General features: G+C 34.8%; 1 protein-coding gene across 1 annotated transcript; it reads right to left on the bottom strand.

The window, feature by feature from the left end:
• Positions 1-5: 5 nt before the first annotated feature.
• LOC110466296 lies at positions 6-27718 on the bottom strand. Its single transcript, XM_021522704.1, has 10 exons — positions 27419-27718; positions 23368-25096; positions 22882-22968; positions 22576-22740; positions 20675-20850; positions 20215-20364; positions 19538-19652; positions 13100-13277; positions 12071-12279; positions 6-9808 (listed from the first exon to the last, which is right to left on the bottom strand). Exons 2-10 carry the CDS (start codon positions 25079-25081, stop codon positions 9603-9605), a joined length of 3000 nt encoding a protein of 999 aa, XP_021378379.1. The 5' UTR covers positions 25082-25096; positions 27419-27718; the 3' UTR covers positions 6-9602.

Here is a 27718-nt window from a genome sequence, read left to right as displayed (position 1 = left end):
GACCCCCCCCCCCCCCCCCACACACACACACACACACACTCATGTCCACAATATTTTCTGGGGTTTTTCTGGAAATCCCTAATATCAATTATAAGTACAACTAATACATGCATATCTGGAGTTCTGGAGTATCTGTCATCATTTGCAGTAATTTGATTTTGTTCTTTTGTAATTAAAGATATAAACTATTGTAATTGTAGATTTATAAATAATATCAAAACAATATAATAGTATTATCAAATTCTGTCTTGTAATGTGTCATTCTGGTGTACTTGGCAAGTATCAAAAATGTGGTAAAACTGACATGTGTTATGACAGGTCTGGAAACAAACAACATGTTTACATCTTTATCATTTCACAACTTTGGGTCAAGCTTGGTATAGAAATTAACGCTTTTCATAACTTGTTGAGTTAGCACAAGGGTAAATATCAAATATCATTCCAACAAGAAAACACTTCATATGAGGACCAGGTTCACTTCATTATTAACATAACAAAGGTCACTATTAAACACACAACTTATTCACATTCTTTTAATGTAGCACTAATTTTTTATAAATTTACATGATCTGATATCATTGTAAATATCAACAGTGGTTCAAATAATTTATACCGGGAAATTTTCACTATAATTTAATTTTCGACTTTTTCAACCTCTGTAACGAGGGTGAGTTAATCATTACAGCGAAACCAGAGAGACAACATAATACACAAAGTGATTTTTTGTGAAGAGCGAAATTTACACTAGGCTAAAAAAATTGAGTTAATGGGAGAAGGGCAAAAGTTTGACAGGGTCAAAATTTCTTGGTATACAGTAGAAATTCACAACAATGTTACTGAACAAGGAAATGAGTTCAACTAGAAGCTAAGAAGAAACTGTAATAAGTACAGGATATTGTTTTTTCAGTAGTAGTCTAAGACTAATGGTATGACGTCGACAACGGTGAGTTACAAATCTAGGTACAGAAACACTGGTAAATAATTACTCGTTAGACAATGGTAAATCACAATTATTGGGGTATGCCAACGCATATTTTCTTTTCATAATGGGAGTTTTAAGAATTTATTTTTCTTAAAATATTAAAAAAATCTTGACCTGTCATTTAAAAATATATACCAGTACATGTACATATATATAAAATGTTATAAATGTTTCAGAATTTGTTCTCCTCAGACATTGGACATCTCGATAATGTCACAATATCTATACTAGAACGATATGATAAAGGTTGGTATAAACATCAACACTAATAACTACACCACATGAGGTAACTGTGGCACTATATGGATAAACAGCCCAGTGATTGTGCGTGTTGAGCTATTGTCTAAAGGTGTAATGGTGGCAGACCTAGCTATCATAGTCTATAGGCACAAAAGGTTGGTTGCATTGAGCATAAACCACATAACAGATGGACATAAGGGCACTATCCTGTCGATAAGACACATTCTATGTAGTTTTTCAAATTCAACTTCCACAAATATTTCTTATCGTCGGAGTGGAAAACAATTTTCAAAAACTAAAAAATATTTTCAATACATGTATATTACTTATTACCTGTATATTGTTTCAATATTTTGACATCTCCCCCACACATTCTTTTCCCTGTATCTTTCCAAGGTGTTTCTAACCTTACACTTTCAAAGATACATCTGTCAGGTATTTCCTGCCATTACAGCACTAATTGTAAGTGACCTGTTCTATACCACACAGTTACTCTCTAAATATACTTCTCACTTCTCATCGGAATTTTTAAAAACAATTTTTTGACATTTCCAGGAGTGATTCTGATGACTCCTGAACACCTTGTTATCGTTCATTACTGGTTGTTTTGAAAACAATCCTGCACCATAAATACATCTGCATTGTATTGATTGTAATTATTAACGAAAGCATTTGACAATAAATAAACTCTCTAGTACATGATAAAATACAGCTAAATAACACGTTTAAATTGAGATTTTCTCTCCTGTTTCTTAATTGACAATTTTCATCATTTTCTTTTATACATATTTATTTTGCATATGTAAGTAAATATATTTGATATATTTTCATGAGGAGATACTTAAATCTGATTGTTGCAAATATATTCTTAAGATTACTTTTATCATTTTACCCGATTTCATTTCTCAATTTTGTGAAATATTTCCTTTGTTGCAGCATGTATATTCCAGTGTAATGGTTATATGTTTGAATTCACTATATAAATCTTGATCTAGCCTAACTCATGTAGATATTGTATAAATAACATTGTAATTAAAGAGTTGATATAATATAGGTAAAAGGTGGTCTCTGCCTAAATAACCAAAATATAAAATTACATTTTATTAAGTATGTATTCAGACTATCATCATAATCTATATTTATCAATTAAATAAGTAATCACTCACCTGGTTATATTGACCTATTAACAGGAAATCCCAAATATAACAGGTCCCCTGACTTGTCTCCAACGTCCTTGTTTTAGATGTAGTTATTAGGTTAAAAACTAAGCTACATGTATTTTGTCACAATATGGATACATAACAAGTTGGTGTGGCTTCATTTAGGCCCTTGGTGATCAGTCTACATTTCAAAAACATTTACAACTTATCCAAATTTGGGTCCCACCTCACAAACAATCAATCATGAGTTTCCTTGTCCCAAAGATGGCTCTGATCAAATGTTCATATATGTTCATTACCTTCAAAGAAAAACTTATTCAAGCAAAAATATCGGACAGAGGGACAACAGACACTGCATCATGACATAAGCTTACAGGTCATTTGGACCTGATGAGCTAAAAATGTAAATTTATTCAATATCACGTCATTGGGTACTAATATCATAAGGTATTCATTCTCCACATTAAAATAAAAGTATGAGTAGTGCCAATATCACAGCAAAGGCTTTATCAATCATTTGATGAAAAATCTCCAAATGAATTTAAAGTTCAATAAAATGGTAAATAATTTGGGAGTTATTGAAGTTTATATGATTATTATGTTAATACATTTTGAAATGGAATTCAACTTTGGATAATTCGACAAAATATACAGTCACAATCCTGCATCAAAACTATAATTTACAAACATGAATATCATTGATATTGACATGAATTGTGAAAGGTTTATCTACCAATCAGATTCAGAAGTTTGTTCATGCTACATGTACAACTTTTCAATAATTTGGATAGGTGCCTTCATAAATGGGTATAATTTAACAAATAACTTGCATGATCATGAACTAATTAATAGTAAATTGCCCATATATTTAAATGCTTTTAAGTAATATTTAAAATGTTTGAATACAAATCTGTATAAATAAGGATAAATTATAATTTTGATGTTGATATAAAGATGAAATCTGCTTACACAATCTAATGGGTTCTTTTAAAGTGTGATATTCATACATTTGAAAACAAAAAATATTTTCGTTCTTCGGCTGGTTGACCGACTCTGTAGTACCAACAAAGCTACCTTTAGTTAAATCTCCGCCCTTTTTGATTTTTTTGGTTCTGATTTGCTGGTTTTTACAGATTAACTAGTATGGGGGTATCTCTGTATCTATTAATCAATGTTTGTGCCTACAACTGGATTATTGAACAAGAGATCACAGTATACCAGTAATAGGAGAGGGCTCGTATAGGCATTACACCTGTTGCCAAATTCCTTTTGAATTTGTATAAGATGCAATATTCAATAAAATTTTAGTATACAAGTAAATCTATGTACATGTACTGTTGTATTTTTGCATTTTTCTCCTTGGCTGGTATATATAGATTCATTCTTATCTCTATGATGTATATATAAAGATATGGGCGTTATTTTGAGCTGGGTGTTTCTTTGTGATAACAGATTATCTGGGATTAAAAAGGACAAATCCAAACCATGAACCATGTAGTATATAAAGGGCAATAACTCTATTTATCTATTGCAACTAATACTTAAAAGTTCCTCTAGATTATTAGGTCTATTTATAAAAGAAGAAATGTTCATATGTCTTTAAAAGATATTTCTTGTTATTGTATAAAATTGTAATTCTCTATCTATACAGGTATTTTATAAACACATATCATGCTGTAAGTGTAATTATATCATAAATGTATGTTTAAAGGTTGATCATAGTTTTGAATATATGGTACATGTCTCTAGTGATAATAGTTATGTATAAGTCAAATGGACAATTTAGTGGGGGTACAATTCTTCATATAAAATGTGGAATTCAAATATTTGCTTTCAAAAAAACTATAAATGAATTGGTTTAGATACAAAGGCATATAACACTATCACCATTAGTGAATACGGTTTGGTTTTATGATGTAACTTGTCGGGCCATGCATGCAAACTACATATGAAATACATATAAATGAAAGTACTGGATCATGGTCTAAAAGATAAACCTGTTATAGTAGCTATTACACCATCACTATCACTATGTAATATGAATTGTGTTGACAATTTGATTACAAAATGTAGTACATGTGTAGATTTTATTCTGATAGCAATGCCTGTGTATAAGATGTGGTGTAATAGCTACTATAAACAATGTATACCTTTAGTGGTATCAACTGATATTTTTAAAAAAAAAAGCAATTTGAAGAAGGATAAACTAAAGCTGTATTTTATCGACTTCAGGTATTTAATATGATTTCAAGAGAAGCTACAATTACTAAAATTAGAAAATTAAAGAATACAGCCCTACTTGCTATAAGTCATACATGTAATCCTACTTATTAGAGACAGCTTTTATAAGACAACAAAATAAAGGATTAAAAACAAACATAAACTTAAAACAACAAATAACGTTATTAATAATAAGGATAAATACTACCATACACTTGTACTTGTGATTTGTGTTTAGTTATCTCCCTTATATCAATTTTTACCTTTTTATCTAGGGCACAATAATACCGGAGAGATGACATGATTATTTTTTATATTTTTAATATTAATTAGTCAGTTTAATTATGAAGTTTATTAAATAGTTAAAATTATGAAGTCCAAATTATGAGTCTAATATTAAAGTATTTTATATATTCCCAGACTCTTAAGTCTTTGGTAAAATTCCTTAATAATTCAGGATTAGAAAAAAAACTTAATAAAAGTTACAATTTCAGCACATGTGGTATAATTAACAAAGGTACAAACATTATCTGACCAGTTACTTTGCATCTTTACGAATCAACCAATACAAAACCTGGACACATACTAGTTTGTAATACAAATCACAGCTCTGTCCAATACATGCATTCCTACACTCGACATGTATGGAAACATCTCAAAATATATTACTGGTACAATGGTACGACTAAACCAATGACCATGGATACAATAGGAAGAGCTCTATTTTACCCTGACTAACACAAGGACAATACAAGGATTACAAAATGTCACCAAATTCATGCTTATGAAAAAACTCATCTCTCATTCCTCTCTCATTCCTATCCAAAAAAAAATAGAAAAACTTTGAGATGTATGCAATATGCCATTGGCATTGTTATTGTACATACGATCATTTTACCTTCTGTTCTATTTGTCAATGGCTTTAAGAAAAGAAAAGAAAGCGAAATATAAGAACATCTCTCAAAAAAGGGCTGGTAAACACAAGCCAAAATAGACAAATTGGTTGAGCATCTAAACATATGTATATGTTGTGTTGTATTGGGTATTTACCTAAGTTAGTTAATCTGAGACACATATAATATATATTAATAGCCAATTCTAGATATTTTAAGACAAAACAATACGCTACCACATGAATGTCTGAAAAACACTGAAATAGAAGTCAATAGTATCATAGTAAGAGGAAATGATGACTAGAAACGCGAGAAGCACTATTAGATTAACACTAACTTTGTGATCAGCACAATTATTAAGCAAATTGATCATTTCTGTTTTGGCATCAAATAGATTATCAGAAACACTTCATGATTAAAAAGTCTGAGCTCATCTTAAACTACAATAACAGCCTGAAAGTTGTTGTATTGGTTCTGCACAAGTAGAGACTGATCTATTTAATAATCACATTTGTGTCTAATTTGCTTGTCTTTTAACTATATCAAAAATTGACTATCAGCTGTAGGTAATAATCTTAAGGACCAAATCTAGTAGTACATGTACTTCTGTACACATTTAGTTGTGAGTGATTTCAAACAATTACAAGAAAATAAATTGGTCTTTTTTATTGCCAGTCTTAAGGTTACACTTTATCCTTGTCATCAACTAGATAAATGCTTTGGAAGAAAAATAATAGTTAGTTCTGAACCTGTTGTTACCTCCATTTTTCACCCAAACACATTAAAGTAATTGTTTCATATTAATTTACCATCAGCTTCATATTAATTTACTTCATATTAATTTACCATCAGCTTCATATTAATTTACCATCAGCTTCATATTAATTTACCATCAGCTTCATATTAATTTCGGAGTAAAGTGTCCGTAAAGCTATTTGGTACTCCAGGGTTTTATGTAGTTTTTGGTCATCATGAACTTATGGAAACTATTGGTTGTTCCATTCATTCTAGTTAATCATATGGAGTTTTTAGGCTAGAACATCTTGTTACAACATCATTTCCTTTAATTGAGGAACCACACAAGCAGATGGCGGATTACAGAATGTCTAGAACATACCTTCACTATAAAGTCATCAACAATAGCACTTGATAACAATGATGGTACTTTGTAGTGAATTGATTTTAACACATAAATAAAATAAATGAATTTGTCACCATTGACAGTCTGTGCATTGTTTTTTTGAAAAAAGAAAACATCATGATTATAAATACAAGGTACAACTTTTTACTGTTATTACTGACCCAAACAATTTTGATTTTGCTTCTAAAATAACTGGTACCCTCATACTTTTTGGCTTTATCATGAAAACACCTCACCCTAGTTTTAAACAAATGCAATCATGTCTTTATGCATAAAATGAGAAAATATCTATAACAAAATTTATGAAATGAAGATTGCTTTTCAGAAAATGTCTAACGAAATTGGAGAGTAAGAAAGTTTTTAAAAAATCATGCAATGATCATGGATTGAATTTTAAAATTTTCGGAAAGAATTACATTTTAAATGTTTTAAAATCATATTAACTATGGGATTTAATAGTAAATCTATTATGAGTACAGGGTTGAGTTGTTCAATCATTTCTCAACTGAACAAGGTACATGTACTCACAAAAATGTTCAAAATAGTTTCTCCAAAAATGTACAAATATACTGTTTTCGTTTTTCTTGTTTGCAGTTTTCTTGAATCTGTGTACAATGTTTTAATACATTGTACACAACAGGACAGTTTTACTTTACTGTCACTGTAATGAATCAGACTCAACACTAGGACCCAGTACCTATAACATTGGAGGACTTATACATCTAAGGCCAAATGAAATAACAACAGTTTCTCAGGCACCAACACATGCATAGTTTATGCTCACATTACCAAATTTATTGCCAAAATAACTGAAAATAAACATTTGAAAGCTACATAAAATTCAATTTTACTTGGCCTGACATAGGACTACTCACTAGAAGTATATGTGTGCAGTTCAATCTATACTAGAATCATATAGATTCTTACTACCAGGTACATGTTCTACCAAACAAGCAGAGATTTTACAGACAGTTACTGAAACCAGAAACATTGACAAAGGACGGACTACATAAAACAGCATAGGAATGTTCCAATAACACAAAATAAATACCAAGATTTCTTACAACACAATACTTGACTAAGAGTGAATGCAGTACACACAGTAACTATGTTTGTAAAAACAAAATGATTCAAATCATGAGAGGTAGGAACAGTTCTAAGCCTTGTACCAATTAAAAGTACAGTATACACAACTGAAAATGCCATTATCAATGAGGAAAAACAAACATTGCACAAACCCTATATACAGACATGGCAGCACTACAGAATGAGTAGAAATTATCCAAAATAGATTAAAAACTAAATACACATTCAACATGTCATTAAAAGAAAATTACAAAAAGAAGTCATCAAAAAAACCAACAACAACTGAAAAACGACTTAAAAGCTATCACAATACATGTATAGCCTTTAGATTCAACATCCCTTCCAAAAACAAATCATCAAGATAAGTACAACTTTTTCATGGAAATGTGTCTTGAAAAACCATGGGAAAAATTGAAAATTAGCCCTACAGAGGTATGTTATTGTAATATTTGAAATCTTATTTGATCTATCAGACCAAATATTGTAGTTGATTTCAGCTCCTGCTGGGTGTGAATATTTCAGATGAAGTTGTCAATCATTGAAGCTTAATGTAGGTTTGTCCCTGAAATGTACATCAAACTGGACCTCCAGAGATAGATCTTTTTGATGGGAAATGGAAGAATTTGACCAAAAGGGTTTCCAGTTACAGTGAAAAACCAAAACCAGAGGAGTTAAGCCAGATAAATGTATAACAAATATTCTTGGCATATTGGCTTTCTCTTGATGTTAAGATATCCCAAGCTTTGACATTTTGGAATTATTTGTTAAAAAATAACCTTGGCAATCTAACAGTGAAGATTTTGTCCTTTATGCTACAACTACTAAAAACATGTTTACAAAACATTTATTGTATTGTTGTTCCTAATTCTACTAATCAGAAATCACAGGAAAATTAATTGTTAAAAAGGACAACTGAAAACAAACTAAAACTTATCTATAAATGTAGCATTACCGGGCACTGTGGTAAATATCACTGGCCGTGTCTATAAATGTAGCATAACCTGGCCTTGTGGTAAATATCACTGGCCGTTTATCTAGACAGTCGGGACTCCCATACCTTTTAAAGTCAAGAATTTTTCAATATACTGTATTATCATCTCATGTCAATCATAGAGCTCCATGGAGTCGATATGAGAGAAGCAGACTGTGATTGGGAGATCACAACGCACACCTTAGTACATATTTACTTACTACTACTACTTTGATTGTGTTACTCGTCAAATAACAAAAGCACATCTTTTGAAACAAATATTTTCGGCAGCACATACAGTCAAATATTTTCAGCATCTATTAAAATAAATGTCTTTCCTTGCTTAAAAAAATCTGTGTTAATTCTTAACTTTCAATATCACAGTTAATGAACATATAAATAAGTCAGTTACATGAATATATTTTGCGAAGCCATATTCTATAGCAATGAGTATCTTTAAACTATCGAAAATTTCACTTAATAATACATCTAGCTATGGTGTATTTTAAATATTAAAAATTAATATCCAAATTTGGATACAATTAAGATTTCACGACAAAGTTTCACTAAATGGTTGGATAACTGATCATTGACTTTTCTGTATTATACAAAGATGCATATATAAATCTTATCTATGGCTTACTAATATCAGTTTTTATAGTAAACTTTATATAAGTTTAGCATGATCTATTTTTATTTCAAAGATGGAAAACTTGACAGATAAGAAGTCATAGAATGTATTCTTACTTAATTATTCAACATACACCAGTGAGACACAAATCTCTGTTGTTATATTCTTCATCTAAACACACATCCTTCTTATCAGCTGAAATTTTCGGCTTTCATATTGTTAATAATAACAGTAGGTTCCAATGGTTGATTTTAAAGTTAGAAACCATCACATCAGTTTTCATTGGTTGGTAGCAGGGGTGTTGAGACAAAGGGAGAAACGCCAAGTCTTAGCTCCACCTTGGACTCTCAGTGCCAGCCAATCATCAATGTTTTGAACATAGCGAATGTCAGACTCATCTGTTGGATTGTCAATGTCAGTTTCAGCATCTGGAGAGCGGTCAGAGTTCTTGTTATCCCGAGGGACCGCTTCCATATCTCCACAACCTGTTAAGGTATAACAAAGGTACATCATGTCCACAACCTGTTCAGGTATAACAAAGTTACATCATGTCCACAACCTGTTCAGGGATAACAAAGATACATCATGTCCACAACCTGTTCAGGGATAACAAAGATACATCATGTCCACAACCTGTTCAGTTATAACAAAGATACATCATGTCCACAACCTGTTCAGGGATAACAAAGATACATCATGTCCACAACCTGTTCAGTTATAACAAAGATACATCATGTCCACAACCTGTTCAGGTATACAAAGTTACATCATGTCCACAACCTGTTCAGGGATAACAAAGATACATCATGTCCACAACCTGTTCAGTTATAACAAAGATACATCATGTCCACAACCTGTTCAGGGATAACAAAGATACATCATGTCCACAACCTGTTCAGGTATAGCAAAGATACATCATGTCCACAACCTGTTCAGGTATACAAAGTTACATCATGTCCACAACCTGTTCAGGTATATCAAAGTTACATCATGTCCACAACCTGTTAAGGTATAACAAAGTTACATCACGTCCACAACCTGTTCAGGTATAACAAAGTTACATCATGTCTACAACCTGTTCAGGTATAACAAAGTTACATCATGTCTACAACCTGTTCAGGTATAACAAAGTTACATCATGTCTACAACCTGTTCAGGTATAACAAAGTTACATCATGTCCACAACCTGTTAAGGAATAACAAAGTTACATCATGTCCACAACCTGTTCCGGTATAACAAAGATACATCATGTCCACAACCTGTTCAGTTATAACAAAGATACATCATGTCCACAACCTGTTCAGGGATAACAAAGATACATCATGTCCACAACCTGTTCAGGCATAACAAAGTTACATCATGTCCACAACTTGTTAAGGTATAACAAAGTTACATCATGTCTATCTAAATCTACCAACTAAATCACAAAATATACATACAACATTGTTTACACTTATTAATATTACAGTATACATTCCTTAATATGATATCTCTTGTTATCCCGAGGGACCGCTTCCATATCTCCACAACCTGTTAAGGGATAACAAAGGTACATCATGTCCACAACCTGTTCAGGTATAACAAAGTTACATCATGTCCACAAACTGTTCAGGTATAACAAAGTTACATCATGTCCACAACCTGTTAAGGTATAACAAAGTTACATCATGTCCACAACCTGTTGAGGTATAACAAAGATACATCATGTCCACAACCTGTTCAGGTATACAAAGTTACATCATGTCCACAACCTGTTCAGGTGTAACAAAGTTACATCATGTCCACAACCTGTTCAGGTATAACAAAGTTAGATCATGTCCACAACCTGTTCAGGTATAACAAAGTTAGATCATGTCCACAACCTGTTCAGGTATAACAAAGTTAGATCATGTCCACAACCTGTTCAGGTATAACAAAGTTACATCATGTCCACAACTTGTTAAGGTATAACAAAGTTACATCATGTCTATCTAAATCTACCAACTAAATCACAAAATATACATACAACATTGTTTACACTTATTAATATTACAGTATACATTCCTTAATATGATATCAAATAAGTGAAACTATAAACTTATTATATATTGGTCAAGATTAATAAAATCAAGTTTCATCCATGATGTAAATAATTGCCACATTTATCCATTTTATTGAGTTAACTTCAAACTATACCCTATGAGCTACAGCAGAAAACTTGACAATAACCTCACAAGTTTTTTTTTCAAAGTTTATTCAATCATTGTATAACAAAATGTTGTACAACTTAAAACTTGATGCATTAATGTACTACGTATTGATGTACTGACTGTAACAATAGAAAACTAGAGTAGATGAGCAAACTTCATAATCCTCCGTCTCTTCTGAATAAATGTTGAAATTCTATTTCTAGTAAGTGACCTTGAACTTTAAACATCATACCCGTATTTAAACTTGTCTAAGTTATGGAAAAGGTTAACATACCTGTAAAGTTTAATGAAAATCTGTTCAGTAAAGCAGTCAATACAGTAACCTGTTCAAGGTAAGTAAAAGGCAAACATTCTGGTCAATTTTCATTAAAATCTATCAGGAGTGTAACGGACAGACAGACAAGACACAAATAGACTCCTCCCTCCTCCAGTTCATGTTGAGAGGGGTATATGTAATTTATGTGACAGACTACAACTTCCATCTAAGATGGACAGACACCCTGATTCTAGCATATCCCTACTTAATTTTGTTACAGGAGATATAAAATTCTACATACTTAGATCCTCGGAAGAGCAGGGTTCACGGAAGAGCCTTCCCCCGCCCTTGCGGTAAGGCTGTTTCTTCAACACCATAACAGCACCGCTCAGGTACCGAAATACACTCAGATCAAGGATGCTCTGACGCACATCTGAGTTGGAGATGTATTCACTAAGCCATCTCTTGACGAAATTCAGGTCAATTCCAAGCTGGTAAGCACCAATGTAGCTGAAATATTAATTTTGTTATCTTATAGTGTTGTCTCATTGGTTCACATACAGCAGCAATCTTATACAAACAGAACAAAAATCTATTAAGAAGTATAGCTCTAGATGTTATGTTTGAAGTGCTGAAAGCCGGTTGACAATATAAATGCATCAAAAAAACTACATTTAGTTAATTTTTGTTTCAGTTCCTAGAATTTCAGCGATCTAGATTATTTGTATAATTAATTTTGTATATAACAGACCAGTTATGTCTCCTTTGCTTATTTTTCCTGTTAGTACACTTCAAATTACTGCATTCCTACGTTGTATTTTGCAAAGAAAAATCAATGAGAAGAGAATATATAATTTATATATATAAACAAGAGATCCAAGAGGGACCTTCACCCCCCCATTGTAACATCTTCATTAATTTTATATTGGGTTGATCATATGATCTTGTTCTTCTGTTTCCCTTGGGAAGCTACATTTGAAATTTAAGAAATATCTGTATAGTTTTTTATGGGAAATAGTGATAACATGAATTGTTTAACTCAACAAAGGATGGTGGACCAAAGACAAAAAGTGACTTGGACAGCTACAATGTAACTGTCTGCCGATGGTAAGCTAACATACATGTATATTAAACAAGTTTTTTTTCAGTAAAATCTGAAACTATAATTCTAGAATTGAAAATAAATTTGACCTTTCATGGTAATTTAATTGTTAGGATGAGTTCTGTATAATTCTGCTGGTCCAGGAATAGGGTATTGACAACACACCCAGCTCACATCCTTATGACTTTCTTCTTAAGAACTCTGTTGATTACAACAAATCCAACTCACCTAAATTTGATTTTCTCCTTGAGGATGAAGTTTTTCCATGATTCACACAACGAGGTAGTTGCCATGGAGATAGCACTTAGCTGTGCTGTCTGTCTTAGTTTACTCACTCCCTCAACTACAGGCTCCAAAATGGCCTCTAAAGCATGTTCTATGTACAGACTGTGTTCTGTTGGAAGCTCTGAATCACAACAATAAAAATCTCATTTGCATGAGGCAATCACATTTTCAAAAAGGTTATGGTAATCAAGACTGGAACAAACAAGAGGCCCAAGAGGACCTGTATCGCTCACCTGAATATTTAAGCAGTCATAGCAAAATGTTCTCATTAAATATTATATTGCACTAAAAATATTTCCATCGCAAACTTTGTTGGCTCCATCTGGTGAAACTACCAGCAAAATATTATTATAAGATTCTTTGCTTTTTGCTTCTTCAGACGTTGCTTGACATCTTTTTCCTTGTGACCTTGTAAGTAGGTCAATGTCATTTTCCTTCTTAAATTGGCAAGCTCTATTCCAAAAGCTACCAGCCAAATCTTATGAATCCATTCCATTTAGTTCTTAAGAACAAATCCATTAAAATGTTGTTGACCTCTGTGACTTCTAAAGTACGTTGAGGTCATTTTCATTCGCAAACTTTGGTGAGCTCTATCCCAGGAAGTCACCAGCCCAATATTAAGATTTTATACCTTTCAGTTCTTCAGAAGTTGTTCTAAGCGTTAGTCATATCGGACTCCTGTGACCTTGAAAGTAGGTCAAGGTCACTTTCATTCGAAAACTTTGTACGGCTCATTCCCAAAAAATATCCAGCCAAATATTAAGGTTCTATAACTTCCAGTTCTTCAGAAGAAGTCATTTGAAGTGTTTGACATACCTGCCTCATGTGACCTTTAAAGAATGTCAAGGTCATTTTTATCCTCAAACTTTGTCGGGCTCTATCCCAGGAAGCCATCAATCAAATATAAAGATTCTATACCATTCAGTTCTTCAGAAGAAGTCGTTTGAAGTATTTGACACATTTGACCCCTGTGACCTTGAAAGTAGGTCAAGGTCATTTTCTTTCTCAAACTTTGTTAAGCTCCATCCCAGGAAGCCATCAGCCAAATATGAAGATTCTATACCTTTCAGTTCTTCAGAAGAAGTTGTTTGAAGTTTTTGACATATTTGACCCCTGTGACCTTTAAAGTACAGTACGCGTCAGGTGATTTGGTACTCAGTCGCCCGCCGAGCGACAAATTTTAATCCCTGTCGCTCGTAGCCGCGGGATGATCGCGGAAGAAACGCCGGCTATATCAAGGTAGATCCGCCGGCTTTACATTGATAAGCCCTCCGCGACTATCCCGCGTTCATGGGTGATTGGGATTAAGTCTGGACAGAGAAAATACAGTATATTACTAGTTCAAGTTTTATTCAAAATTTGGGCCATGTTTGTGTCTGCTGTGGCCGCTGTTCCTGTCTACGGTAACACAGATGCACAGTAACAATCGGCACACCGAACAAAAAGCGCTACTTGAATTTCCCTAACGGAAAAGAAATGCCAGCACATACTAGGGGGGGAAACCCGTCTTGTAGTGGATATTTAAAAAGAAACGAGTTCCACGAGATCTATTTAAAATTACCAATGTATGCTTAATATAAAGTAGCACTGCCTTGTAACATGATAAACATTGGGGCAACATTTACGATGTGCAAGTGTCGGTTAATTTGACTAGATAACACGATTTCCCCTTTAAACAATCTAGATTATAATTGAAAAGGACCGGTACGTTAATTAACACATCATTATAAGTGTCTCTGTTTAGTATACATTGTATAAAATGTTATCTTAACATAAGTTTATTGAAAAATCTACCGAGGCGGACAAGCCGACTGTCCCTGCACTGTGAAATCACCAAAAAATATTGGTTGGTCTCAAACGTCAATCACACCTCACACCTCAGCACAGTAGCCCTCCTGTCATAATGGGCGGAGCTTACGCAATACAACGCATCATGCGACTGATTAGATGGTGCCGCCCACTCGATTCCCCAAATTTTCGTATTTTTTGTGTGTTTGTAGAAATGAAAAATAAAAAAGACGGTTGTATAAAATTAAGAACAGAATGAAAATATTGGTCCTTACAAGTCTACACTTTAAATAAATGTTTAATATGGTTTCTCCTACCTGTAACATGGACCTCGCTAATTTCAAGTTACCTAATCTTATTTTATTCCGTGTGTATCAATCGGAGACAACAAGTATTCGTATGATTTCATGTGTAACTATTGCAATACAAAATTATATATATAACAAAATCAGAATTAAATATGAATATAATTTAGAAGTTTTAGACCAACTACGTTTTGAAAATTAACTGTATCGCATTTCTTTAATTATGATTCCTTTGACACTGTTAGGTTTCAATTTAAATTCGTCTAATATACCGTACTCCTTCATGGATGGTCATGCATAAATTATAAATATATATACATGTACATACACAGTATCATCGTAAGACCAGCTCATGTTCCTACAAGAATATTTCAGTTTTTGACATATTTTCATACTAAAAACAAATATATGTTGTTTCTATGTATAATACTTTTTGAAGAAAAAAATCAATCGCATTAAGTCCATGCCGGTCCTTAGATTTGTATAAAAATTCAAACTAACGTTGTGATCCATTTTCATACGTTGGTATAGTGTCAAAATGATCCTTATATGTGTTAAAACTATGTATTATCAATACTTAATAAATATTTCCTAAACGAAGAAGAGTTCCAAGTTGTTCTACGTTCTATTTTTACTTTCTGTTAATCAGATGTATGTTAAATTTTCTTTTCCTCTAAAAATAATGAGAATTCAACAATATGTGTACCATTTCCAGAGAAGTGAGTGACTACTTTTTAAATACAGAAATTAGTGAAAAACGATCTCTGGAATATTTCATTAACTCTTTTGTATATAGACATCGTACAACTCTGATCGTAGACCAGTGACCGTTGCAATTCTTACCAGGTTAATTTTCCGCGTTAATTGCCTTCTCAAAAAAGTTCGGTTATATAAATAATGAAACTCGTTATCGTACCGAGTACGTATTGTTAGTATCATATAAGAAATGCTTGTATTGCAGTTCTCTTTAAAATCGCCATTCCTGTACAAAATATACAGCCCAAGGCGAAAAGCAGGTACCGTGAGTTTCACACCTGTTTGGAGGGGGTGAGGGGGTATGTTGTATTGCCGTCCAGGTAGGGTACTTTCAATTGTATCAAAATAGTTTGATTGGCAGGTGTTAAACACAGGTGAGAGAAACTATGGTTTCAATTTAATTGCTTATATGCTTTTATAAGTGTAGCGGAAGTAGTGGGGGGTGCGAGGCCCAGCTGGGGGTTGGCCTCCCAAAGGAAGGGTTTTGAACTCAAGGTCTCTGGATCAAATTCCCGTGTTTTCTGGAAATTTGGCGATTAGATTTAAGCAGAAGTAATTTATGTCTCTAATTTTAATTTTGGAAAAAAAGTTAGAATTTTACTTTACTTACCCAAGAAAGGTTTGAAATACACGTATATTAAATATTTTTTTACTCCTAATTATATGTACTCATTTGCATATAGCTAGAAAGCTTTGCGCCTGCACGATGAAAATAACAATAATAAACTAAGACATGAGATTGCAGCAAGATTTGTTCTTCAACTTCTTGCGTAATTGTCAGTAGCAAGGTCACAGTTCACCTCATCAAATGATCTGGTAGGCTTGTCCATTATTTGAGACACTAACGTCCTTTTTTTACTAGCCAAAACAACAACTGGCGCTTGGACTCTTCTTACTGTTATAATTAAAATTGTTCCAGATTGTTCTATAATTTTCAAGTACAGTTTCCTGTTTATACATTAAAGATGAATATGTCCAGTACATTACCACACGAGTAGAATGGTAAAGCTAACCATGCTTGACAACTTGAGACCCCCCTGCACCCTGTTAGCAGGCAGCTAGCTACCTGCTGTGGGTCAAGGGTCGCCGCCGCCGGTACCAGTAGTGTCACAAACGCTTTTTACCCTCTGTTAGATAATGGACTAGCCAAAATCAGTCACATTTGGACGAAATATTAAATTCTAGGGTTGAAAGCATATCTCCAAATCAATCTGTCAAGTTTGAAGGCCAACCGGACACAAGGCTCTATCACTACGCTAATTGGAGACAGACATTTTGTTTTATACTGGTTCGTAATATTTCCCTATAAACTTTCAAACAAAGTGTACACACAAGAAAAATGGAAGAATTTTACACATCTCCGATACTCGTCAAAGTATTTCGGCTTCACCTGATTGACATCGCATTACGTAATGTACATCAACAGCGCCACCTGTAACTAGGTCGTCGAAAGCAGCTGATTTTCTTTCGTGAATTTATGCAACCTTCTGACTTCGAATACAAAATAGAGCAAGAATGGTTGGTGCAAATAGCTGACCATCCAAGACACAGTGTGCTGCTTAAACAACTGAAAGATAGCCTCGGGTTACTCAGAGACGTTAGTTATTGTTACCTTACATAATTGTTTTATTCCGACCGATTTCCACACGATAATCTTACGTAAACGTAAATGATATTTTTTCGGACGTACCACGTTCTACTACTATATTGTATTGCATGAAATAGTCGACTTTGCTCAGGTGATTTCTCGGTGGGGCTTTAATCCCCTTCGCCTGCGCGACGACTGTCGCCCGCGCGGGGTTTCAGTACCAAATCACCTGAAGTGTACTGTAGGTCAAGGTCATTTTCGTTCTCAAACTAGGTAGGGCTCCTACCTACAAAGCTTTCAGCCAAATATCATGACTCTAGGCCTTTCCATTCTTCAGAAGAAGTTGTTTAAAGGAAAAGTTGACGGACGAGGAAGGACGGACAACGGACGCCGCACCACGACATAAGCTCACTTTCCCTTCGGGAAGGTGAGCTAAAAATCATCACCCAGTACACCAAAATATAGGATTGAAAAGAAAAGTAAGAAATAAAGAATTTAAAACCAATTGCAACTTCGTAGTTAAGTATACCATGGATTCATGATAATCAAGCTACACATACAATGTACATGTACAGTATTTCATAGTAGCAAAATATTAGCAAGTCACTGGCAGTTCTAATACTATTCCCAAAATTAATATAATCTTGCTTGAGATAACATTGCAAAACATTTTATTGGTTTTGGTAAATAATATATTTGAATTTTGTAGTTCTTAAATCAATCATTTAAACCATGGAGCTTAAATATATATCACAAAACCTTGCTCTGTACAAATAACTTAAATTTGTGTCTTGTAGCTTGTTGCAAAAGATAACAAGAGATCCCAGAGCTTGGGATCTTGGCGTCCACCATCGTACCATCTTCATCAGTTCTATGTCAGTTTGATCCTTTCTCTTCTTTAAATTTGAACTCTTATCTGCTTGATCAGTTTGCCTGTCCGCCATCTTAAGCAGTCATTTGATCAACCTCAAAACTAAGCATGCACAACTAAGGACCCAGGGGAATCTATATATCAAATTTGAGAAAGATTCCTCCCGTACATTTTGAGAAATAGCGATAACAAACTCAAACTGGAACAAGATGGCAGCATCTTGGTTTTCAGATCAGTTCAAAAATTTGATATGCATAACTAAGAACCAAGAGGAACCCTTATGTGAAATTTGAGAAAGATCCCTCCGATACTTTTTTAACATTATGCAATATGACCACCTGCTGGCCATCTTGGTTTTCCAATCATCCCCAAAATTCAAAATGCAGAACTAAGGACCATGGGAATCCTTTATGTGAAATTTGAGAAAAATCCATCCAGTACTTTCTGAGAAATAACACTAACAAACTTTAACTCTCAAACTAAAGATGCCTGGCTGTTGTCCATCATGGTTTTGTGATCAGTCCTAAATACGTTATGCATAACTAGGGACCATGGGGAACCTTCATGTGAAATTTGAGAAAGATCCCTCAAGTACTGTCTGTGAAATAACGCTAACAAACTTTAACTCTGAAACTAAAGATGACTGGCTGTCTGCCATTTTTGTTTTGCGATCAGTTCCAAAAAAGTGATATGCACATAGGGACCATGGGGAACCTTAATGTTAAAACTTGAGAAAGATCCCTTCAATACTTTCCGAGAAATAATGCTAACAAACTTAAAATCTCAAACTAAAGATGTCTGGCTGTTGGCAATCTTGGTTTTGTGATCAGTCCCAAAAAAACATATATGCATAACTAGGGACCATGGGGAACCTTCATGTGAAATTTGTTAAGATCCCTTCAGTACTTTCTAAGAAATAGCGCTAGCAAAAATTGTTTAAGGACGGACGGAATGATGGATGGAGGGGATCACAGACCACGGACGCAGGGTGATTTAAAATGTCTTTGCTGTTGTCTTTATTGTCATTTTCTGCATGGAATATGTTTAATGATATGATACAAAGTTGTACAAACCTGGTGCAGTTTTCTTTTTCCATGCTTTCCCCACAGGCATGGATTTCTTGAAGTTCTCATCTGCCATTTTCTCACAGTTTTCACAGAAAATCTTCATGGAGGATCCAGACAGTGTCTAACAATACAACAGATGACATTACAGAAGAGTTACAGAAAGCAAGAGTGATGACATTATCTGTTGAGTGGTCAGCTGGCTTTGGTCAAAACACTGATCTGTTGACTCTATTTGCCATTATCATCTGTTACAACAGGTATTAACTGTAGATTATTTACGTCTCCTAGTGAAATTGCAAAAGTCTGAAAGATCTCTCTCTCTTTTTTTTCATGGGGCAGAGACAATCAGAATGCCGTCCAAGGGATCTCTCTAAAAAATGAATGTACTGGGTTTGGTGTGCATTTCAAATAATATTTTCTTGTATACCAGAGCATGTCCATAAACTTTTCATACATGGATAAAAAGGTCTTACACAACAGTTTCATTTTATATATAGAAAAATATAAAATGTTATTCTACACTGATGATATATATTTCTGATAAAACACAACTGAAGATTTTTCAATATTAGAAAGAATTGGACTGGGGCAATATAAATTGTTTCACATTTGTTAAATATTTTCTTCTTTATAAGGAAGTTAATGTGCTAAGAGAACCATAGGAAATCTCTGCTCATTTTTACCTGCAGTTGTGAATCAGCTGAAGACATCTGTTGAGTTATCTCCTCGAGATAAATGATCATTTGTTGTTCTGCTTGAGATGGCTTGCTAATGGACTTTCCACTGAAGATCCTTGATTGATACAGTGCCTTTTTGGTTTCATCAGCCAAAAGCTGCAAAACAAGAATTTTTACATATTACATTTTGTTTATTACTACTGGACTTTTAATTTATTGGCAGCCCGACTTATCTTTTTTTAACTGGGACTAACTTATTTTCAAATCCTTATCTAAAATGCTACTTAAAATTTTGTGACTTATGCAAAATCTCTGATCAACGGAAATTAGACCAATTATGCTTAATTCTCATCCAGATTTCTTGCAACAAATCAACAATAGAGATTCCTGTTATACCAGAGCTATGAAATTCTTCCTATGGGGAAAACGCAACACTGATAATCATCAATGATGCTAAAGACTGTACCTTAAGGTCTGTCTGTGTGACAAGAAGGAAGTTTCCGACCGCCCAAGATGCAAGAAACGCCTGTGACTTGTGGATACACCAGTTGTGGGCCACCTGGCAGTTTGTCATCAGACGACACACAATGCTGGTTGTGTGGTAAAGGTCCAGATCCTGTTTTGGCACCAGAACTGTGGCATCTACAATGACAAGATAGACTATAAAATACATAGCAGTCATACAAATATTAGATAAATGAACATCTATGTAGGACAAATCTTTCCCGCATCACTTGGTAACAATTACTGTATATATGTAATGTAAATTTAAACAATACACATAGGATATTAGACACAGGACAACAATGAAAACCCCCATTGCATGTCAGCAATGACAAATTGCTATTTTCAATAGTTTAATTTAAATCTATTGGATAAAAACCATCACTCATCAAATGTTTAATGCTCTGGTGGAACATCTATTTCAAACATCCTTTTGTTTTTTGGTTTTTAAGAACATTAACTGTATGATGTTTTTTTTAGTTATATGCCTCATAGCATTTGCTCAGATCTATTAAATTTATATAATTATATATATCTATCAAGCAGTAACTACAACAAAGAACAACAAGAGGCCCAGGGGCCTTAATAGCTCACCTGGTATTTTATTTTTCAATTTAAAACCTGCTGAGTACCATACAGGTTTATCAATGGAGTACAAGAAATAAAGTTGCAAGAAGAACTACATATAAATCTGTTTTGGTGGGAAAGACACCAAGAAAATGAGTTTCCATGTTATGTCCCAATTTTCCTCTATTTTCCCTATTGGGCCTCACATGCACCTTTTTATACAAATTAAACAAATTGAGTTTTTTTCCCCTAAGCATGCTTCAGACCACATTTGGTTTAAATCCCTTCAACGGTACAGAAGGAAAAGGATCTTTGATGTTTTCCTCTATTTCCCCTAATGGGCCCCGCCCCACCCATCTGCCCCAAAGAAGCTTCAGACTGCATTTGTTTTAAATCCCTTCACTTGTATAGTAGGAGAGAAAAAAATCCTCTATTTCCCCTATTGGGCTCCAACCCTATGCTCCCAGAGGGGCCACACCCTCCGTTTATACAAACTTGAGTCTCCTTTGTCCAAAGATTCTCTAGGACAAATTTGGTCAAAATCCTTCTATTTGTTGAGAAGAAGGAAGATTTTTAAAGATTTACCTATTTTCCCCCTAATTGGCCCCGCCCCTCTGCCCCCAGGAGGACCATTCCCTCCGTTTATACAAAACTGAGAACCATTTGGCCAATGATGCTCCAGACCAAATTTGGTCAAAATCCCTTGATAGGTAAAAAAGGAGAAGGATCTTTGATGTTTTTCTCTATTTCCCCTAATGGGCCCCACCCATCTGCCCCAAAGAAGGGGCCCACACACCTCAGTTTATACAACATTGATTCTTATGTCCCTTATCATGCTTCAGACTGCATTTGGTTTAAATCCCTTCACTTGTATATATAGTAGGAGAAAAAAAATCCTCTATTTCCCCTATTGGGCCCCGACCCTATGCTCCCAGAGGGGCCACACCATCCGTTTATACAAACTTGAGTCTCCTTTGTCCAAAGATGCTCTAGGACAAATTTGGTCAAAATCCTTCTATTTGTTGAGAAGAAAAAGATTTTTAAAGATTTACCTATTTTCCCCCTATTTGACCCCGCCCCTCTGCCCCCAGGGGGACCATACCCTCCGTTTATAAAAAGCTGAGAACCCTTTGGCCAATGATGCTCCAGACCAAATTTGGTCAAAATCCTCTGAGCCGTTCAGGACTAGTAGTGTTTTAAAGGAAAAAGTTGACAGACGCCGGACGCTGCGCCATGGGATAATAAAAGCTCACTTGGCCCTCCGGGCCAGGTGAGCTAATAATATGCCTTTATTACCTTTTCCAGTTTCTGACAAGTCTTTGAGGTCTTCCTGTAATATGCTAAAGAGTGGTTGGTAGGTGTCGCGTAGTAGCATGCCTGTCCGTGTGCTGTAGTCTCCTCCGGCCAGGGGACAGGGATAACACTTATCACTGAGGCGTGACCCTAACACCTCACACATATCTAGTATAAACACAAAATTACATCACTAGACAATAATAACATGATCGTGTGGATTTTTAAACCCTTTTGGTTTCAACAAATACATTCCAGAAGAACATTTTTCAATAAAGACTTAAACTTGTCTACATTTAATTTACTTACTAGTGTCCCAAGATGCCATGGCAGACATAGTGTGGAACTTGCGAGCCAGACCCAGCATTGGCGAGACAGATGTCACAGGAAACATATCTAAAGTTTGCAAAGACAATGGAAATTTATAATTAGTGGATGTACATATAAACTATGCAAGTTCCTATATAAGTAAATACTTGTTGCAATGGCACCATTTCACCACTTACCGATAAGTGTCAGATTATGGCAAGGTTTAGCAAGGTTTTGTGGAAGACTCATTCAAGAAAAGAGGATATCAGAAATGCCAAAAAGAATTGACATGAAAAGTTGCGATATATATATCTATTAAGCGAGATGGCAATTGAAACAAGGAGCAGTTTTGATATATATTTACATGTACAGTACATTAATTTGTTAAGATCTAAACACCATCCAATTTCCCTTTTAATTTCTAAGTATTTTCTATCAAACTTTGAAACATCAAAAAAATTAATTCTGTTCTTCTACTATATATACCTTTCAGACAAACATGTTCAATCATGTTTCTGATGACAGCAATGAGAGTTGCATTACAAAACACAACACTTCCCAGTCCTCCAGACTCTGGACTTTTTCTTGAACACCAGGCAGGTTCATGGAACCTCTGCTCCAGGGCTTTCCCAAAGCACTTCCACAAGGTGTCCATGTAACGATTTACGAGTTGTGTTCGGATTGACCCATCATCAGAATCACCCCAAGAGACAGTTTTTCGTTTGGAGTCTGAACGAGAGAGAACTGGAGTTTCCTGACCTACTGGAGGCTTCTGAATACTGACACTCTTATTTACACTTTGAGATCTGCTGCTCTTGTGTTTTGATTTTGAATGGCTTTCGCTTTTCCTGAGGAGATGGGTGGAGCTGCACACAATGAAAAGAAATGTATTTGCAAAGTGCTGCTCTTGAGAGGCAAAATCTGTAAGAGGAGCTGGCTTTTGACTGAGGTCAGGGGCTCTAATAGGTCCCACCCTCAACACTGCACCACTGATGCTAGTCAGACTGCCACTAGCTGTGTGATAGTCAGATGTATCTTGACCATGTGTCATGCTGTGATTTTGGCTTTGTACCTCATCATTCCAAACATAGGCAGGTATTTTACCAGAATTGAGAATCTTCATGAACTCTTCATTACATGTGAAGAATCTGTGAGTTGCCAATGCAGCATATTTTGACCTTTCACTGGCTATTATATTCAATATCTTTGAAAATGGGATAGCTTTAGCACTGTTGGCCAGGAAACCAGGGAAGTTAGTTAAGCTAGGATCTGACTTTGAACTTCTGTAGCACCAATCAGACTGAAGGCTGTTGATAATAACACAAGGCTTATATCTTGATTTTGGAAGGCTGTTTAGGATGTTGTTGAAGTCCTCAAGACCACGAGTGATATTCCACAGAACTTCTTGTGATAAACCAGCGAGGTTACTATGGGAGAAAACTTGAAAGCCAATAATGATGAGTTTCTCCATCCAGTAAATAGCACTGTTGTACAATGTAAACAGAGCTTTCCGCACATGCTCAACATCAATATACAATCTGCCAATCATTGGTTGCAGCCATTTGCTGGTGTGTATGCGTTGTTTGATGCTATTCCAGTGGCCGATGTGTGTTCGTAAGTCCTCACAAAGTGCGTTTAGACAATACAACTTTGTCATGGGAGATTCATTAACACACTGATGAGTAATGGCATAAAATGTCCGATACTCATTCTGTACCAGTGTTTCTAGGTCTTGAACAAAAGCAGAAACTGATTTTATCCGGAACATACAATCTCTGAGGAATTCCAGGCGTGCCCTCTCTTCCATGATTCTTCGTAAAGCTTCATACTGCTTTCCCAGACCAAGCACATGCCTGCAGTGCATAAAACTAATGCTATTGTGATCAGGGCTACGTTTGCAAACATGATATCCAGGATTCTTTATTTGAAACGGCTTGCGTAGTAATTTCAAAGTTTCCTCTGCATCTGGCACTTCAAAGGTAGTCTCAATGACATTTGATGCAGTTGACTGTTGAGTAAAGTAACTTCTGTATGGTCTCTTTGAAGTCTGGGTTTCTTCAAGGTCTCTGGTGTCATTGTCTACCATGTCTTTGCTTGTGTCTGTACTGGGGATCTCAATGTTCCCGGATTCCACATAATCAGAAGTGGCCACATTTGTCTGCTCATAGCCAAGATAGGCTGCCATATCCCGGGCATCCATCCCCGTTCTTTCTTTCTGAAAATACAATCTCTTAAAATGATTTGATATATATTCCAAGTAAATCTTATCAACTGAGATTTGTAACTGTATAATAGAAAACTGCACACTGTTAGGGTTACACCCAGGCAGATAACCTAAAGATAAGCATTTCCTTCTGTTTTCCTTTTTAACCACTGTCCAACCATTGTCTATATGGATAATAAATGTTATCAATGTTTATCTGAAACTTTGACTCAAAATATCAGGGGTCAACAATAAAATTTGTTTTGGGTAGGGAGGGTAAATCATATCTAAAAGATATATTTTGTATTTCGTCAAAGAAATTTCAAGCAGGCTGTAAGTGACAAAAAGGTTGAACAAAGATAATCACATAATTTTCAAGATTGTGCTTAAAGTTAATTTGTGAGGATTATATTTGAGTCATGCAAGAAAACAACATGTGAACAACATAATATAATAACAACACACAGAGCCAAAGAATCCTGGGTATAATGACCTGGAGCCGGGGCATTTGGTCTTAAGACAAGTAATAAAACATTTCTTCATATAAACAAATCTCTCCTGTGTGGTTGGCAATTTTGCAACTAATATAATTACCCTGATCAGGTTGGGGAAAACCACCAACTTGCATATAATACGCAAACTCGCCTATTATACGCCGGTTGGAGTATGGATTTGTTGCTAAAAATAACCCAAACTACTTTAACAGTAACTTTTGCAAGATATTATCAAAAATCGCATTAATTTACGACAAGGTAAATAATATTTTGCTAAAAGATGTTTACTGAAAGTATTGGCTACTTAGAAACTTGATGTAACCTTACCGGAAGTATTGCATCTATTTTTGGTACTTTCTCACATGCACAAAAAGTTTAGTTTTGCATTCGTATTATGTTTCATGACTGAATAAATGTGACATGGACAAACAATTTGAAAAAGTTAAGATTAAAGTGATTTTGGCTATTTTTAGTAACAAATGCATATTGGCCCTATTGGCGTATAATAGGCTTGCGTATTATATATGCAAGTTAGTGGTTTTCCCCCACCTGCTGATTTGAGAGGCATTCCCTCAATTCAATAATTTCTGGCTAAACCAGACCAGAATTAAAGATTAATACTTGATAATGTCTGCACAGATTTGCAAGTGACTGAAAAAATGAGCTTCAGACTTCTTTACATCCATTTTCACCTTTTTTTATTTACCATTTAATTTCGTACATATCGGATATGCATTAAAAAATAATCATAAATTTTCCCTTGAAATTTGTGTTGAAGCCCAGTAGTTTATCTGCCTACTACGTATGGCTGATTTATGACATGTCAGCACATTTTAGAAGTTGTCCGTGGGCTAACATCATTTATTACAAACTAGCTTACTTGTTTGCATATTGAAAGTTAACAGTTTATCTGTCTTATTCTTCTTTTGTTCTTTATTTTTACGGGGGCTCCATCAATGTTTGATGTTTATGCCCTCGGGGGTCCTATTGCAGAGGCGTGAAAAAGGGGGTTATTTACAGTGATAAGGTTGTTTTTTTGTGATATTTTTGTGCAAGGTATAGATAAAATATGGCGTATGTTTTTTAGCGTGTGATGAGGGCTTCAAGGGCTGCATAGGGTAAGTGTGCCTTGAAGTCCTCTAGTGTTGTACATTGTACTGCTGAAATGGGAAGGACATTCCATTGTGTTATTGCATTGTCAATGTGTGTGTGGAAAGAATGAATATTTGTAGGTGTCCTTTGTAGCAGATATGTGTTTGTATGCGTGAGTGTGTGCATGTCTGGTTCGAGGGTCTACGGGTGTGAGTATATGTGTTGGGTTTATGGCTACGATTTGGTGTATAATTCTGTGAAAAAGGATAATTCTTGTGTGACAGCGCCGTGTTTGTAGTGTTGGCCATTGTAGTTTGTGGATCATATCTGTTACGGAGCTAGTGTTGTGGTATCTGTTGTGTATGTAGCGTGCTGCCCTTCGTTGTGTTTTTTCTATTTGTTTAATTTGGTTTGTGTTGTGTGGATCCCAAATGGAAGAGCAGTATTCTTGCAACACGCAGGAAAAGGAAATAGTTTAGAAAGTTGAAAATAAAACTATGTGTATACATACCAGTATATTGATATATCTCGATCGACCAATATATTAAAAGATATGAACGCCAGTTTGTAATGTTTCAGGTAAAACCCAGAACAAAACAGTTCTGCTGTCTAGGTGACAAGATAATTTTTCATAATGATATTCATGTTTTCAACATTTCATCACTGAGATTACTGCGCATTCACCATTTTTTTCGGAGAAAACTCTACGGATAAGACCCTTCTGAGTGTAAGCTAACAAAGTGTTTACCTTTGGTGTCAAAAATGAATCATCCTTCGGTCAAATTGGGGACACCTGCTGGACTAAATTATGACAGGTAACTGTATACATCGCCGCCATGTTTCCAAAACACATTGGTCACGTGACTAAATTTGATCAAATAGTAAAATAGAAACCATTGCGGTGACCACGTTTTCCGGACAATTTAGGCATACTATTTTCACTACATTAGTTTAAACAATATTTTATTTCATCACTTGCAAACTACATTACAATACAGTACAAATACAACGAGGATCGGAAAACAAGCTATAAGCTTATATTAATTCC

The sequence above is a fragment of the Mizuhopecten yessoensis genome, unplaced genomic scaffold (genome assembly GCF_002113885.1).
Source record: "Mizuhopecten yessoensis strain PY_sf001 unplaced genomic scaffold, ASM211388v2 scaffold11129, whole genome shotgun sequence".
Classification (NCBI taxonomy): domain Eukaryota; kingdom Metazoa; phylum Mollusca; class Bivalvia; order Pectinida; family Pectinidae; genus Mizuhopecten; species Mizuhopecten yessoensis.
This window is presented reverse-complemented; position numbering and strand designations above follow the sequence as displayed.

What these genes read in the sequence shown, in the direction of transcription:
- LOC110466296 (XM_021522704.1), bottom strand. Translation starts at nt 25,081, where the DNA reads ATGGATGCCCGGGATATGGCAGCCTATCTTGGCTATGAGCAGACAAAT. An exon ending in TGAACATGTTTGTCTGAAAG is followed by an intron (nt 22,969 to 23,367) that starts GTATATATAGTA and finishes TGCAAACTTTAG; the next exon opens with ATATGTTTCCTGTGACATCT. An exon ending in TCACACAGACAGACCTTAAG is followed by an intron (nt 20,365 to 20,674) that starts GTACAGTCTTTA and finishes CTTGTTTTGCAG; the next exon opens with CTTTTGGCTGATGAAACCAA.